The sequence below is a fragment of the Phyllobates terribilis genome, unplaced genomic scaffold, assembly GCF_046119375.1.
Source record: "Phyllobates terribilis strain yellow unplaced genomic scaffold, ASM4611937v1 Scaffold_7__3_contigs__length_470593459, whole genome shotgun sequence".
Taxonomy (NCBI): Eukaryota; Metazoa; Chordata; class Amphibia; order Anura; family Dendrobatidae; genus Phyllobates; species Phyllobates terribilis.
The window spans coordinates 200,576,753-200,594,354 of record NW_027362767.1 but is presented as its reverse complement, the minus strand read 5'-3'; the positions used below and the strand labels follow the sequence as shown (position 1 = coordinate 200,594,354).

Here is a 17,602-nt window from a genome sequence, read left to right as displayed (position 1 = left end):
GCGTATTTCTGTAGACCCCATGGTTATCCTGAGCAGGTGCTGACGGACCAAGGCCCGGCCTTTGAGGCTTAGCTGCTCAAGGAGTTCTGCCATCTATACGGGTGTAAGAAGATAAGAACTACACCGTACCACCCACAAACCAATGGTCTCTGTGAGAAGATGAATAACATCATCATTGACCTGTTAAAGACCATACCACTTGGAGAGAGAAACCAGTGGCCAGACCTACTACCTGACCTAGTGGATCTGTACAACCACATGCCCGTGAGTTCCACCAATTGTACTCCGGCATACCTTATGCGTGCAAGACCTGGGAAGTTGCCCATGGACCTGGAGCTTGGTGTAGTAGAACCAGAAGCGGATGTGACCACTGAGGACTGGGACACGACCAGACAAGAGCAGTACTGAAGGGTACAAGCCTGTGTCGAGGACAGTCTCACTCAGGTGAGAGTCAAGCAGGAGGCCCACTACAACAAAATTGCGCCTGCACAGCCTTTCACACCTGGTGAAATAGTATTGAAAAGGAAGCGAAGGAACCACAAACTTGATGACCAGTGGGAGAAAGAATCCTACACTGTGCTGAAGTCAAGATTTGATAATAAGTAGTGTTGAGCCACCCCCGTAGTGTTCGGGTTCGGTTCGGTTCGTTGAACACCGGGATGTTCGAGGAACTGTTCGTCGAACTGTTCGTCGAACACCTTAGAACACCATCGAACACCGTTAAAACCAATGGCAGGCAAACAAAAACGCATAGAAACACATAGAAAACACCATCAAAGGTGTCCAGAAGCTGACAAACTGCTCAGAAGACGCTCTCTTTAAAAAAGCCGGCCGGCAATTCAGCAGCGGCATACACCGGTACCCGACAATTTAGACAAGAAGGAATAGAGCATCACACATAGATTAGATAGATAGAAACATGTCAGTCACATATATATGAAGTACAGTGACAGTGTTGGTTACTGTACTTGTCATTTAGTGTAAAGGATTTATTAAAAAAAATATTAGTGTTTTCATGCACCGTCTCTTTAAAAAAGCCGGCCGGCAATTCAGCAGCGGTACCCGACAATTTACAACAGAAAGAATAGAGCTTCACACATAGAAACATGTCAGTCACATATATATGAAGTACAGTGTCAGTGTTGGTGACTGTACTTGTCATTTAGAGTTAAAATAAAGGATTTATTAAAAAAAAATTGGAGTGGGGTTCCCCGTAATTTTAGTCTCTAGCGGAGGTTAAGCAGACAGCTGGGGCAGATGTTTGAAGCCTGGGAAGGGGGTAATACCCATGGAGCTTTCATAGGCTACTAATATCAGCCCCCAGCTGAATACCTAGCCTTTACTAGCTATTAAAATGGGGGACCCCCCCAAAAAATGACGTGGGATCCCACCTATTTTAATAGCTAGCAAAGGCTAGGCAGACAGCTGGGGGCTGATATTAATAGCCCAGGAAGGGTGTCATGAATATTGGCCCCCTCCCAGGCTAGAAACACAAGCCGTAAGCCGCCCCAGAAATGACGCATCCATAGGATACGCCAATTCTGGCACTTAGCCTCGCTCTTCCCACTGCCCTGTAGCGGTGGCAGTGGGGTAATAGGGTTGGGGTTGATGTCAGCTTATAATGCCAGCTGACATCAAGCCCAGGTTAGTAATGGAGAGGCGTCTATAAGACACCCCCATTACTAACCCCATAGTCAAAGTTACAAAAAAAACACAAACACCCAGAATAAAGTCCTTTAATTGAAATAAACACACAATTCTTTATTGTTCTAAATTAAACTCTACTTACCGTATCGCCCATTCCAGCTGAAGCCAACGGTCTCCTGCAATAAAAGAAAAATAATAAAGCAACATCATCCTTACCTTTCCATGGTTCCCACGACAGCTTCAGCTCTGCTACATTGACATGACAGGCTGGACCGCAGCAGAAAGCTGCCATCCAGCCTGTCATCCCGCAGACACTGAGAAGCGCAGCCTTGCTTGCGCTCCTCAGTGTCTGGCTGTGACAACATCCAGATGAGCCGACAATGAACTCAGCTCACCTCATGCGCGTCACTGACAGCGTGGGAAAATTCTCCTGCACTCAGCGCTTCAGCGTGAGAATTTTCCTACGCTGTCAGTGACGTACATGAGGTGAGCTGAGTTCATTGGACATGAACTCGGCTCATCTGGATGCCGTCACAGCGAGACACTGAGGAGCGCAAGCATGCCTGCGCTTCTCAGTGTCAGCGGCATGGCAAGCTGGATGGCAGCGTTCTGCTGCGGTCCAGCCTGTCATCTCGATGTAGCATAGCTGAAGCTGTCGTGGGAACCATGGAAAGGTAAGGATGATGTTGCTTTATTATTTTACTTTTATTGCAGGAGATCGTTGGCTTCAGCTGGAATGGGCGTGATGGTAAGTAGAGTTTAATTTAGAACAATAAAGAATTGTGTGTTTATTTCAATTAAAGGACTTTATTCTGGGTGTTTGTGTTTTTTTTTAACTTTGACTATGGGGTTAGTAATGGGGGTGTCTTATAGACGCCTCTCCATTACTAACCTGGGCTTGATGTCAGCTGGCATTATAAGCTGACATCAACCCCAACCCTATTACCCCACTGCCACCGCTACAGGGCAGTGGGAAGAGCGAGGCTAAGTGCCAGAATTGGCGCATCCTATGGATGTGCCATTTCTGGGGCGGCTGACGGCTGGTGTTTCTAGCCTGGGAGGGGGCCAATATTCATGGCACCCTTCCTGGGCTATTAATATCAGCCCCCAGCTGTCTGCCTAGCCTTTGCTAGCTATTAAATTAGGGGGGACCCCACGTCATTTTTTGGGGGGGTCCCCCATTTTAATAGCTAGTAAAGGCTAGGTATTCAGCAGGGGGCTGATATTAGTAGCCTGGGAAGCTCTGTGGGTAATACCCCCTTCCCAGGCTTCAAACATCTGCCCCAGCTGTCTGCTTAACCTCCGCTAGAGACTAAAATTACGGGGAGCCCCATGCCAATTTTTTTTTTTAATAAATCCTTTATTTTAACACTAAATGACAAGTACAGTAATCAACACTGTCACTGTACTTCATATATATGTGACTGACATGTTTCTATCTATCTAATCTATGTGTGATTCACTATTCCTTCTATTCTAAATTGTCGGGTTCTGATGCTGAATTGCCGGCAGGCTTTTTTAAAGAGGCGGTGCATGAAAAAACTATTAATTTTTTAAAAAAACCTTTACACTAAATGACAAGTACAGTAAGCAATACTGTCACTGTACTTCATATATATGTGACTGACCTGTTTCTATCTATCTAATCTATGTGTGATTCTCTATTCTTTCTGTTCTAATTTGTCGGGAACCGGTGTATGCCGCTGCTGAATTGCCGGCTTTTCGTGTTTCACTGTGAGCACTGTTCCCATCGATTTGGGCAATCACTGTAATGCCACAACCACCATGGCTGTGACATTACAGTGAGTGGCAGACAATCCCTGCATGATTGGTGCTCTAAATAGGGCCAGACATGCAGGACACGCTTTTGGTGCACGAACAGTTATCGAACAAAACCTCGAACAGCCGAATATTTTGCAAATCGTTCGGGTTCGTCGAACAACTCGAACACCGCCCAAAACAGCTCGAATTTGAGATTGGCAAACAGTTCTAGTCGAACACCGCTCATCTCTAATAATAAGAAGACCTGCATAATTAGTAGTGACGGAGGAAGGACGACTGCAACAGTATCCAGGGATCACCTGAAATTGTGTCCAGATCTGCTAAAACCCCAAGAAGAAGTGCCTCTCATCATCCAGGAGGAACCTGAAGAAGCAGTAATCCATACTGATTTAGGAGATTTCCCGGCAGATTGGCCTCAAATTGGAGGAGCAGTCATCATCCCAGTAATCCATTTCTTTCAACAGCCAGAAGACCCTCCATAGCAAATTGAACCTGTAAGTGCTGCAGAAGAGCCTAGTGCCGCAGAAGAGCCAGCTCAAGAAGAATCCCCGGACGAAGGATCCCCGGCAGGAGTAGAGCAGGAAGGCCCAGCCAATGGTAGACTTGCCAGTTCCAGAGAGAGGTTAAGGCAGTTTTACAACTTAGTCACACGTAGAACTGGTAGGGTAACTGACAATGCAGACATTGATACCACCCAGACCACCGCACTACGCAGATCAACACGTAGTACTAGAGGTAAACCTCCTGTCAGATACACTCAGTAAGATAGTTACCCCTGGGGTATTGTGTATGATTGTACTGAATTATTGTGTATTTTCATGCATATGTATATTACTTTGTGTTTTGCCTATTAACTCCTTTATTATTTACCTAAGAACTCTGTGGCTGAGGACTGTGTGCAGCCCAAAAACTATTTATTGTATATAATTGCGCTCCCTGGAGTGCCCCTTTAGGTGACCTCAGAAGCAAAACCTGTCTGGAGTGGCTCTAATGGAGGTCCAACGCAGGATCTTCATGCCCTGCAGCCACCCCAGGGCCTACGTTGAGGGTTTGGGACAGGTCCCTCAAACCACCAAGTACTCTACCCTGTGAGATGGACATCCTGTCTGGGAACCGCACCATAAGAGACTTGAATTCTGAGGACACTTGATATCTGTTTATGTTTTGTTATGCAACGTTTAAGAAATGTGCCTCCCTTAAAGGGAAGAGTTATTGTATGGTTCATGTTTACTATTGTCGTTTTAAAAAAATGTATTTCAGCCCGGGAGTGCTGAGCTTTGCTAGGGGGGAATGTGGCGCCCAGCTGCGCTTGGTACCACAGATCCTAGAAGTGTGCATTGATGGAATCCTCCACAAGAGGCCCCCATAAACATTCATACATCTCCACCTTCCACCTCAGACCAGCAGAGGGAGCCCGTTAGGGATATAAATAGGGAAGGTGGAGCTAGGCAGTCAGTTCCTCTGAAGAGTTCCTGCAGCAAAGAAGCCTGAGAGAGGTCAGTCTGCAGTGGAGCTCAGTCTAGTTTAGAGAACTCAGCTAATAGTTCAGCAGTGGAGCACGAGGCTCCTGCTAGCTAGATTCAGGGAGCTCAGTTAGAGCTTAAGGTGTGCCGGCGCCATAAGATCGGTGAAGAACGGCAAGCTGCCGTTAGTGTGAGTAGCCTAGTGAGGGCCCGAGTAGGCCGAAGGCAAGCAGTGGAAAGTGAGTAGCAGTGGGGGCAGAGGAGCTTATCCAGCTCACCCCGAAACATTTACCGGACACCGGGTCCGAGCTTACCGGGATCTCTACGACCCAGTAAGGCATTACCTGGAATCCCTGGAGAACTATAGGTCCCAGGATCACCAGAAAGCTGATACGTAACAGAGCCAGGAGACACATAGGCCCCGTAAGCTGGGAGCGTGCACTCCAAGGGAAGGCCCTACCACAACGTCAGCCGGTGCAGGACAGAGACAAAGTTAGGCCTAGCTCAAGGCAGGTCAGAAACTTACTACGCAGAGGCAAGAAGCAGGAGGCCCTACACCCGCTCATTGGGGAGGATCCTGATATGCACCCTTCACCCTACAGTGCTCCGGGATGTGCCTGAATTTCCACCAGTAAAAGGTACTGAAGTGACTATCGTGTCTGTCCCTGTTCTTGCTCTGACCCGGCCGGGTCTCGCCTGTCCCGCATTCCCCTCTCCGTACGCTGCCCTGAGGCCTAGCTCCACCTGTGGGGAGCTATACCATCGAGCTGCATTGTCACCGGCCTCAGTGGACTGCCACAGCGCTGGTGATTCTCACCAAAAACCACAGGTGGCGTCATGAACTTTCATAAAATTAACAAACAATCCCTTTTTAAAAGCTGACCCCAGGGTACGGGCCCGGGAGCCGACCACTGAGACATCCCCAAGGTCAGGCAAAAGGCCCGGGTACCGAGTCGTCCCCATTCCGATGGGCTAGTCATGGGGGTGCTTTGCTGGTGACACTGTTGGGGATTTATTCAAAATTGAAGGCATAATGAACCAGCATGGCTACCACAGCATCTTGCAGCGGCATGCTATTCCATCCGGTTTGCGTTTAGTTGGACCATCATTTATTTTTCAACAGGACAATGACCCCAAGCACACCTCCAGGCTGTGTAAGGGCTATTTGACCAAGAAGGAGCGTGATGGGGTGCTACGCCAGATGACCTGGCCTCCACAGTCACCAGACCTGAACCCAATCGAGATGGTTTGGGGTGAGCTGGACCGCAAAGTGAAGGCAAAAGGGCCAACAAGTGCTAAGCATCTCTGGGAACTCCTTCAAGATTGGTGGAAGACCATTTCCGGTGACTACCTCTTGAAGCTCATCAAGAGAATGCCAAGAGTGCGCAAAGCAGTTATCAAAGCAAAATGTGGCTACTTTGAAGAACCTAGAATATAAGACATATTTTCACTTGTTTCACACTTTTTTGTTAAGTATATAATTCCACATGTGTTAATTCATCGTTTTGATGCCTTCAGTGTGAATGTACAATTTTCATAGTCATGAAAATACAGAAAAATCTTTAAATGAGAAGGTGTGTCCAAACTTTTGGTCTGTACTGTATATATAGGAATATCAGCTGTGTATCCACCTGACGTCTGCACAACACAACTGATGGTCCCAACCCCATTTATAAGGCAAGAAATCCCACTTATTAAACCTGACAGGGCACACCTATGAAGTGAAAACCATTTCTGGTGACTACCTCTTGAAGCTCATCCAGAAAATGCCAAGAATGTACAAAGCAGTCATCAAAGCAAAAGGTGGCTACTTTGAAGAACCTAGAATATAAGACATATTTTCAGTTGTTTCACACTTTTTTGTTAAGTATATAATTCCACATGTGTTAATTCATAGTTGTGATGCCTTCAGTGTGAATGTACAATTTTCATAGTCATGAAAATACAGAAAAATCTTTAAATGAGGTGTGTCCAAACTTTTGGTCTGTACTGTATATATATATATATATATATATATATATATATATATATATATAAATAATAATTTTTTTACATTTTAAAAATTACAAAAAGGAAAATGGGCCAGTGCAAAAGTTTGGGCACCCTTGGAGATTTGTGTGCTCAGATAACTTTGACCAAGGTTTCAGACCTTAATTAGCCTGTTAGGGTCATGGCTTGTTCACTATCATCGTTAGGAAATGCCAGGTGATGCAAATTTCCAGCTTTATAAAAACCCAGACTCCTCTAACCTTGTGCTTAAAAAACAGCAGCCATGGGTTATTCTAAGTAGCTGCCGAGCACTCTGACAATGGTGGAGGCCACAAAGCAGGAGAAAGCTATAAGAAGACAGCAAAGCGTTTTCATGTTGCCCTTTCCTCATTTCTAAATGTAATTACAAAATAGCAGTTACCAGGAACAGTGGAGGTCAAGTTAAGGTCTGGAAGACTGAGCAAAATGTCAGTCAGAGCTGCTTGTATGATTGCTAGAGGCAAATCAGAACCCCCGCTTGACTGCAAAAGACCTTCAGAAAGCTTTAGCAGACTCTGGAGTTGTGGTACATTGTTCTACTGTTCAGAGACACCTGCACAAATATGGCGTTAATGTAAGAGTCATCAGAAGAAAACCTCTCCTGCATCCTCACCATAAAATTCAGCACCAGAAGTGCAAAAGAACATCTAAACAAACCTGATGCATTTTGGAAACAAGTCCTGTGGACCGATGAGGATAAAATAAATATCTTTGGCCACAAGGATGAAAAGTATGTGTGGAGAAAAAAGGGCACAGAATTTCAGGAAGGGAACATCTCTCCAACCATTAAGCATGGGGGTGGATCAATCATGCTTTGGGGTTGTGTTGCAGTCTATGGCACAGGGAACATTTCACGGGTAGAAGGAAGAATGGATTCAATAAAATTTCAACAAATTCTTGATGCAAACATAAGCTGAAGCTGAAGCTGATGCAAAAAAAAGCTGAAGCCGAAAAGAGGATGGCTTCTAGAAAAAGATAATGATCCTAAACACACATCCAAATCCACAAGAGACTGCCTGAAAAGGCGCAAGCTGAAGGTTTTACAATGGCCCTCACAGACCCCTGCTCTGAACATCATTGAAAATCTGTGGCTAGACCTCAAAATAGCAGAGCATGCAAGGCGACCCAGTAATCTCACAGAACCGGAAGAATTCTCCAAGGAAGAATGGATAAAAATCCCTCAAACAAGAATTGAAAGACTCTTGTCTGGTTACAGAAAGCGTTTACAAGCTGTGATACTTTCAAAGAGGGTGCTACTAGGTACTAACCATGCAGGGTGCCCAAACTTTTGCATCAGCCCATTTTCCTTTTTGTAATTTTTAAATAGTAAAAGATGAAAATTTATTTTCCACTAAAATTCAAAGGAAATGTGTCCTCTGTAACTTTATGTCTTTTAGAGATCATTTCATCTTTAACTTGCTTAACTGTCCACAATAACAGGAATCATGACTGGGAGGGCTCAGATTTTTACATGCCACTGTATGTCCATTTTTTTTACCAACATCATGGATGAAAACTTTTAAGCTGTGTTCACATTATCAGAATTTGGTCGTATTTTACATCAGTATTTGTAGCCAAAACCAGTAGTGGAACAATCAGAGGAAAAGTATAATAGAAACTCGTCACCACTTCTGTATTTATCACCCACTCCTGGTTTTGGCTTACAAATACTGATGTAAAATAATGAACATGTGAAAGTGGTCTTAAGCCTGTGGGTCCATGAACATCGCATGGATGCCATCAGTGTGCTGTCCGTGACACACGGACCAAAATCTGATGAATATCGGTTCCAAATCACAGAGGACAGGAGGCCTTAGAGACAGCAGGAGAGGCTGGTGAGTGATTAGGAGAGAAATTATTAGTTAGAAAACAATTTTTTTTTAATCCAGCTGCCTTACCGGAATTTGTCTTTCTAGAGGAGGGTTTTCTTCAGGCTCTACGCACTCCACACAAATGACCTTTTCTAGATCTACTGATCCCTTCTTAGTTCCTCGGCGCTGTGAATAAAACATCCAACAAATTTTGATTGACATTTTGAGAGATTCAGAACAAATTACTTGCTTTCTACAGAGTAAGATTTCATGCAGATGTCTGTGGACGGACTGCAATGCACAGAGTGGCCGCTGGTCTCCCAACCTGAGCTTGCCAGCTTCATATATTTCTATGAAGCTGTCACTCTTGGGTTGGGAAAGCTGTGGCCTGTCTGTGCATTTTGGTCTGTGGTTGGACCAAGATCCACGGATGTTTACACGAGCCCTTATGATCACAATATTTTCAACTTACAGGTGCTTCTCACAAAATTAGAATATCCTCAAAAATGTAATTTATTTCAGTTCTTCAATACAAAAAGTGAAACTCCTATATTATATAGAGTCATTACACACAGAGTGATCTATTATATAGAGTCATTACACACAGAGCGATCTGTTATATAGAGTCATTACACACAGAGCGATCTGTTATATAGAGTCATTACACACAGAGGGATCTATTATATAGAGTCATTACACACAGAGGGATCTATTATATAGAGTCATTACACGCAGAGGGATCTATTATATAGAGTCATTACACACAGAGGGATCTATTATATAGAGTCATTACACACAGAGGGATCTATTATATAGAGTCATTACACACAGAGGGATCTATTATATAGAGTCATTACACACAGAGGGATCTATTATATAGAGTCATTACACACAGAGGGATCTATTATATAGAGTCATTACACACAGAGGGATCTATTTCACGTGTTTATTTCTGTTAATGTTGATGATTATGGCTTACAGCCAATGAAAACACAAAAGTCATTATCTCAGTAAATTAGAATACTTTATAACACCAGCCTGAAAAATGATTTTAAAATCTGAAATGTATGTTCAGTAAATACCCTCAGTACTTGGTCGGGCTCCTCTTGCATCAATTACTGCATCAATGCGGCAATGTGGCATGGAGGCGATCAGCCTGTGGCACTGCTGAGGTGTTATGGAAGCCCAGGTGGCTTTGATAGCAGCCTTCAGCTCATCTGCATTGTTGGGTCTGGTGTCTCATCTTCCTCTTGACAATACCCCATCGATTCTCTATAATAGATTCTCTATGGGGTTAAGGTCAGGCGAGTTTGCTGCCAATCAAGCACAGTGATACTGTTGTGTGTAAACCAGGTATTGGTACTTTTGGCAGTGTGGACAGGGGCCAAGTCCTGCTGGAGAATGACATTTCCATCTCCCAAAAGCATGTCGGCAGAGGGAAGCATGAAGTGCTGTAAAATGTCCTGGTAGACGGCTGCGCTGACTTTGGTCTTGATAAAACACAGTGGACCTCCACCAGCAGATGACATGGCTCCCCAAACCATCACTGATTGTGGAAACTTCACACTAGACCTCAAGCAGCTTGGATTGTGGCTTCTCCACTCGTCTTCCAGACTCTGGGACCTTGATTTCCAAAATAAATGCAAAATTTACTTTCATCTGAAAACAACACCTTGGACCACTGAGAACAGTCCAGGTCTTCTTCTCCTTGGCCCAGGTAAGACGCTTCTGACGTTGTCTATTGGTCATGAATGGCTTGACACAAGGAATGTGACACTTGTAGCCTAAGTCCTGGATATGTCTGTGTGTGGTGGCTCTTGAAGCAATGACTCCAGCAGCAGTCCACTCCTTGTGAATCTCCCCCAAATTTTTGAATAGCCTTTTCTTAACAATCCTTTCAAGGCTGCTGTTATCTCGGTTGCTTGTGCAACTTTTTCTACCGCACTTTTTCCTTCCACTAAACTCTCCATTAATATGCTTGGATAAAGGACTCTGTGAACAGTCAGCTTCTTTAGCAATGACCTTTTGTGGCTTACCCTCCTTGTGGAGTGTGTCAATGACTGCCTTCTGGACATCTGTCAAGTCAGCAGTCTTCCCCATGAATGTGGAGCCTACTGAACAGACTAAGGGACCTTTTTGAATGCTTAGGAAGCCTTTGCAGGTGTTTTTTGTTAATTATTCTAATTTACTGAGATAATGACTTTTGTGTTTGCATTGGCTGTAAGCCATAATCATCAACATTAACAGAAATAAACACTTGAATTAGATCACTCTGTGTGTAATGACTCTATATAATAGATCCCTCTGTGTGTAATGACTCTATATAATATATGAGTTTCACTTTTTGTATTGAAGAACTGAAATAAATAAAATTTTTGTGATACTGTAATTTTGTGAGAAGCACCTGTACATGGTTATGTAGCCAAAGAGAAAAAAAAGAGGGGGGTGGGGGTTGGTGGCAGGAACAAAGTACAACAATGTTTTATAATAATAAACATAAATTTTATTGAGTCAGTCAAAAAAAAAAATTATATATACATATGTATATACATATATAAAAACAACAATACAGTAAAAGCAAAAAACACGGTTGACCCCTGATGAAGCTGTGGTGAAACGCGTGTTGGGTCTCTTGATGGGTGAGCTGACCACATTTAGGTATAATTGATCGTTTGTGTGTATACCATTTGTAACTCTTTCCCTTTTTTTTCTTGTATTTATTCTCTATTATGGATTATACACATTATTCCTCTTAAAGGGGATTCCCCTGTAATTGTGATACACTGCTAACAGCTGCTATACTTAAGGCTGTAACATACCTGGCGGCGTCCTTGCATGGTGGTCCATCTCCCACTGTGCAAGAGCGCGCACTTGATCTCCAGTCCAGAATGTCTCTCTGGCTTCCCTCCTTGCTGTATGTTTGTCTGTTTTGGCTGCATAGGGCGACGCCCGCTGAACTTCCTGTTTCTTGTACCTGCTGCGGACACGCCCCTGTTGCACCTTCAGCCTATTGCTGTCCATCTTTGGGTATTTATACCACCTTCTTCCTCAAGATGGCGCCTGAGCATAGTGTTTCATTCAGTGTGTGCTTGCACTCTGATGGTGCCAGGTCCCGTTCTTTGTCTCCTGCCTTGCGGTATCAGTTCCCGTGTCTGAACTGAGTCCTGTCTATGTCTCCTGCCTTGCGGTATCAGTTCCCGTGTCTGAACTGAGTCCTGTCTATGTCTCCTGCCTTGCGGTATCAGTTTCCGTGTCTGAACTGAGTCCTGTCTGTGTACTCTTGCCTGCTGCCTCTCCTGGAGGCTGTATTTCCAGGCCTGTCTGAACACGCTCCTAGCCTGTTCCTCCTGCCTTCTAGGGGCCGATTACCTAGACCCGCTCCTGTATCTTGTCTGTCCTGTCTGAACACGCTCCTTGCCTGTTCGTCCCGCCTCTCTGGGGGCCGTATTCCCAGACCCGCTTCTGTATCCCGCTGCAGTGTCGGTCTCCTCCGTACACTCAGTTCCAGTCTGAACTCTCTCCTATCCTTTACCTGTTTTGCCTCTATGTCCGTTCCCTTCCTTTTTCTGCAGAGTCTGAACTCGTACCTAACTCCTGCTTGTTGTCTCTGTACTCCCGTTTGTGAGTTTGTGGTCCACTCGCTACTTCACTGCAAGTACCCTGTGGGAATCTGGCTCTGCCTTTCTCTTCCTGTCTGTTCCGTGTGAACAGAGCCCTGTCCCCCCTGCTCTGCTTTGTTTGCCGCTCTGCGGTTTCCGCTCTGCTCCTGCCTACTTAGCCACTCTGCGGTTTCCGATCTGCTTCTGCCTTGTTTACCGCTCTGCGGTTTCCGCTCTGCTCCTGCCTTGTTTACCGCTCTGCGGTTTCCGCTCTGCTCCTGCCTACTTAGCCGCTCTGCGGTTTCCGCTCTGCTCCTGCCTTGTTTGCCGCTCTGCGGTTTCCGCTCTGCTCCTGCCTTGTTTGCCGCTCTGCGATTTCCGCTCTGCTCCTGCCTTGTTTACCGCTCTGCGGTTTCCGCTCTGCTCCTGCCTTGTTTGCCGCTCTGCGGTTTCCGCTCTGCTCCTGCCTTGTTTGCCGCTTTGCGGTTTCCGCTCTGCTCCTGCCTACTTAGCCGCTCTGCGGTTTCCGCTCTGCTCCTGCCTTGTTTACCGCTCTGCGGTTTCCGCTCTGCTCCTGCCTTGTTTACCGCTCTGCGGTTTCTGCTCTGCTCCTGCCTTGTTTGCCGCTCTGCGGTTTCCGCTCTGCTCCTGCCTTGTTTGCCGCTCTGCGGTTTCCGCTCTGCTCCTGCCTACTTAGCCGCTCTGCGGTTTCCGCTCTGCTCCTGCCTTGTTTACCGCTCTGCGGTTTCCGCTCTGCTCCTGCCTTGTTTACCGCTCTGCGGTTTCTGCTCTGCTCCTGCCTTGTTTGCCGCTCTGCGGTTTCCGCTCTGCTCCTGCCTTGTTTGCCGCTCTGCGGTTTCCGCTCTGCTCCTGCCTACTTAGCCGCTCTGCGGTTTCCGCTCTGCTCCTGCCTTGTTTACCGCTCTGCGGTTTCCGCTCTGCTCCTGCCTTGTTTACCACTCTGCGGTTTCTGCTCTGCTCCTGCCTTGTTTGCCGCTCTGCGGTTTCCGCTCTGCTCCTGCCTTGTTTGCCGCTCTGCGGTTTCCGCTCTGCTCCTGCCTACTTAGCCGCTCTGCGGTTTCCGCTCTGCTCCTGCCTTGTTTACCGCTCTGCGGTTTCCGCTCTGCTCCTGCCTTGCTTACCGCTCTGCGGTTTCCACTCTGCTCCTGCCTTGTTTACCGCTCTGCGGTTTCCGCTCTGCTCCTGCCTTGTTTACCGCTCTGCGGTTTCCGCTCTGCTCCTGCTTAGCTTGCCGCTCTTGCGGTTTCCACTCTGCTCTTGCCTTGCTTGCCGCTCCTGCGGTTTCTGCTCTGCTTCTGCTCGCTGCCCTGGCAGTCCCGTCCTGCTCTGCATCTGCTCGCTGCTCCGGCAGTCCCGTCCTGCTCTGCATCTGCTCGCTGCTCCGGCAGTCCCGTCCTGCTCTGCATCTGCTCGCTGCTCCGGCAGTCCTGTCCTGCTCTGCTTGCGCTCGCTGCTCCGGCAGTCCCGTCCTGCTCTGCTCTTGCCCACCGCTTCGGATATTCCCTCTCTGCTGTGTTTGGCTACTGCATCTGCGGTTCTGTTTCTGTGACCCAGTCTGTACTGGGTCTTGTCCTCTCTGTGCTCCAGCCCGTCCTTTCGGCTAGTACCTCCCCGCCTGCATATTCGCTTATATCCACCAGTCTGTGCCAGCCTAACCTGCCTGTTCCAGTAATCCCTGTGTGGGTCAACCCCCGTGTCCGGAGTTTGACTTGGAGTAGCACCTGGTCCCTCTGCCCGGTTTCTCCTTGGTGCACTGGCGTCGTATGCCGTCGTGCCACCTTGGTCGGATCGGCCAGATACTTAGTCACGCCCCTCCAGGCACTCTCCGGTTCATGGTCCAGTGGAACCACTACTCCCGCACACGCCAGTCAGTCCGGGCGTGTGCATAACAGCATGCTCAGGCCATGGTTCCCGTTGAGCCCCACGGCCTTCGCTCTCTGAGAAGTTTTCCAGCGAATACATGCATTAAAAATAAATAATTTTTTTTTTTTTCTCAGCTGAGTTCCAGGCGAATTACGCACCCGTCCAGATGGATCTATCTGCTCTCGTTCCTGCGGATCCGCCACGTTACTATGGGGATCCAAGACAAAGTCGTGCATTTGTGGAGCAATGCATGCTACACTTCAAGTTCTACCCTCTATGTTTTCCCACCGATTGGGTTAAGGTGGCATTCATTATGTCTTACCTGGCGGGTGATGCCTTGGAATGGATCAACCCCCTATATGAAACACAGGATCCGATCCTCCTGGACCTAATGGCCTTCCTGGTGGCCTTTCTAATGGTCTTCGATGATCCTAACCCGGAGGCTCCTGCTGAAGCTTCACCTCCCAATATCCCGGAGCAGCCCCGATGGGTAATGTGTGTGGGTAGCGCAATAGTCCTTCAGCCCAATGAGACTACTGCCCACCCAGAATCCTCACAGGGTGACTACGCTTTCCGGAATACTTCTCCCAACCTCAAGAGGCAGTCCAGACGTGCTAGACGTAGAGGCAAGCCGTCATGCCAGGGTCTGTCCTCCCTGAGACCTCCTGACCCCAACCTTGAAGTCCCTACTGAAGCTTCATCTCCCTGTATCCCGGAGAAGCCCCAACGGGTAATGTGCGTGGGTAGTGCTCCGGTTCTCCTGCCCGAAGAGACTTCTGCCCATCCAGACTCCACACAGGAGAACTTCCTGCACCCGGCATCAGATGCTTCACCCACTTTAACCGGTGTGCATGTCCAAGGATGCTCCAAAGCTGTGGTTACCTCTGAGTCTGTGCACCTCTACTACCTGGCGGAGGACCCCCTGTTGCCTCCTGAATCCTCTGGAATACCACTCGATGACAAATGAAGAGAGACTTCTCTACACTCGGTACTCGATACTTTGTCCGCTTCGTCCTGTGAGCCTGACAATGGGTACCCCAAAGTGGTAGTTACCCCCGAGTCTCTGCACCCCTCCAACCAGGCGGAGGACCTCCAGTTGTCTCCAGAACCCTTCGGGGTGCCACCTGGTGGTGAATGGACAGAGACTTTCCTATATCCTGGATCTGATACCTCGCTTGCTTCGTCCAGTGAGTCCGACCTTGTGTACTCTGAAGCAGATGTTTTCTCTGAGCCTCTGCACTCTTCTGACCCGGCGGAGGACCTCCAGTTGTTTCCTGAATTCTCCGGGGTACCACCAGATAACAAAGAGACAGTGACTTTTCCTCATTATGTACCTGATAACCCGTCTATTTCTTCCTGTGAGCTTGACAAGATGTACCTCGAAGCAGAGATTACCCCCAAGTCTCTGTCCCCCTCCAACCCGGTGAAGGACTTCCAGTTGTTTCCTGTACCCTCTGGGGTGCCACCTGAAAATATGTGGAGAGAGACTTCCTTGTGTGCTGTTCCTGGTACTCCACCCGTTTCGTCTGTTGCAATGGACCAGGCAACTGTTAGGTGGATTCATAACTGGCTTAGTGATCGGACTCAAAGGGTGGTTGTAAATGGCTTCACATCCAGCTGGATGAATGTCTCAAGTGGGGTACCACAGGGCTCCGTCCTGGGACCTGTATTGTTCAACATCTTTATCAATGATTTAGATGAAGGAATTGAGGGTAAACTGATTAAATTTGCTGATGACACAAAGCTAGGAGGGATAGCTAATACTAGAGAAGAGAGAGAGAGGATTCAAAAAGACCTAAATAAACTGGAGCAGTGGGCAGCAACCAACAGAATGGTTTTTAACAGGGAAAAATGCAAAGTACTACATCTGGGCAATAAAAATGAAAAAAGCATATACAGAATGGGAGGAATAGAGCTAAGCAACAGTACATGTGAAAAAGACTTAGGTATACTAATAGATCATAGACTGAACATGAGTCAACAGTGTGATGCAGCAGCAAAAAAGGCAAATACAATTCTGGGATGTATTAACAGAAGCATACAGTCTAGATCACGTGAAGTCATTATCGGTCTTTACTCCTCTTTGGTCAGACCTCATCTGGAATACTGTGTACAGTTTTGGGCACCACATTTTAAAAAAGACATAGACAAACTGGAGCAAGTTCAGAGAAGAGCGACCAGAATAGTGACTGGTCTGCAAACCATGTCCTATGAGGAACGGTTGCAGGATTTGGGAATGTTTAGCTTGCAAAAAAGAAGACTGAGAGGAGACTTAATAGCTGTCTACAAATATGTCAAGGGCTGTCACATTGTAGAAGGATCATCTTTATTCTCATTTGCACAAGGAAAGACTAGAAGCAATGGGATGAAACTAAATGGGAGGAGACACAGATTAGATATTAGAAAAAACTTTTTGACAGTTAGGGTGATTAATGAGTGGAACAGGCTGCCACGAGAGGTGGTGAGTTCCCCTTCAATGGACGTCTTCAAACAGAGGCTGGACAGACATCTGTCTGAGATGATCTAGTGAATCCTGCTTTGAGCAGGGGGTTGGACCAGATGACACAGGAGGTCCCTTCCAACTCTACCATTCTATGATTCTATGATAAGGATGGCTGGATAGGAGGTAGCATCCTAGCTAACCAGATGAGATCAATTTTTCCTGTGGACAGTGGAAGTGATCTCCTTGAAGTGAACGACTGGTCCTCGAATTCCCTGCGGAAGATTCTGGCAGGCCTGAAGAAGAGGGGGCGTAAGGGGGGGGGTACTGTAACATACCTGGCGGCGTCCTTGCATGGTGGTCCATCTCCCACTGTGCAAGAGCGTGCACTTGATCTCCAGTCCAGAATGTCTCTCTGGCTTCCCTCCTTGCTGTCTGTTTGTCTGTTTTGGCTGCATAGGGCGACGCCCGCTGAACTTCCTGTTTCTTGTACCTGCTGCGGACACGCCCCTGTTGCACCTTCAGCCTATTGCTGTCCATCTTTGGGTATTTATACCACCTTCTTCCTCAAGATGGCGCCTGAGCATAGTGTTTCATTCAGTGTGTGCTTGCACTCTGATGGTGCCAGGTCCCGTTCTTTGTCTCCTGCCTTGCGTTATCAGTTCCCGTGTCTGAACTGAGTCCTGTCTATGTCTCCTGCCTTGCGGTATCAGTTCCCGTGTCTGAACTGAGTCCTGTCTATGTCTCCTGCCTTGCGGTATCAGTTCCCATGTCTGAACTGAGTCCTGTCTGTGTACTCTTGCCTGCTGCCTCTCCTGGAGGCTGTATTTCCAGGCCTGTCTGAACACGCTCCTAGCCTGTTCCTCCCGCCTTCTAGTGGCCGATTACCTAGACCCGCTCCTGTATCTTGTCTGTCCTGTCTGAACACGCTCCTTGCCTGTTCGTCCT

The 17,602-nt window shown here is 47.1% G+C and overlaps 1 protein-coding gene across 1 annotated transcript in view; it reads right to left on the bottom strand.

Moving 5' to 3' along the window:
- The window catches only part of BTK (Bruton tyrosine kinase), a 303,555-nt gene that overhangs the window by 235,525 nt on the left and 50,428 nt on the right, over positions 1-17,602 (bottom strand). Inside the window, exon 3 of the mRNA XM_073639658.1 lies at positions 8,819-8,917. Within this exon, the coding sequence (XP_073495759.1) occupies positions 8,819-8,917 (99 nt within the window). The remainder of the gene's footprint in view (positions 1-8,818; positions 8,918-17,602) is intronic.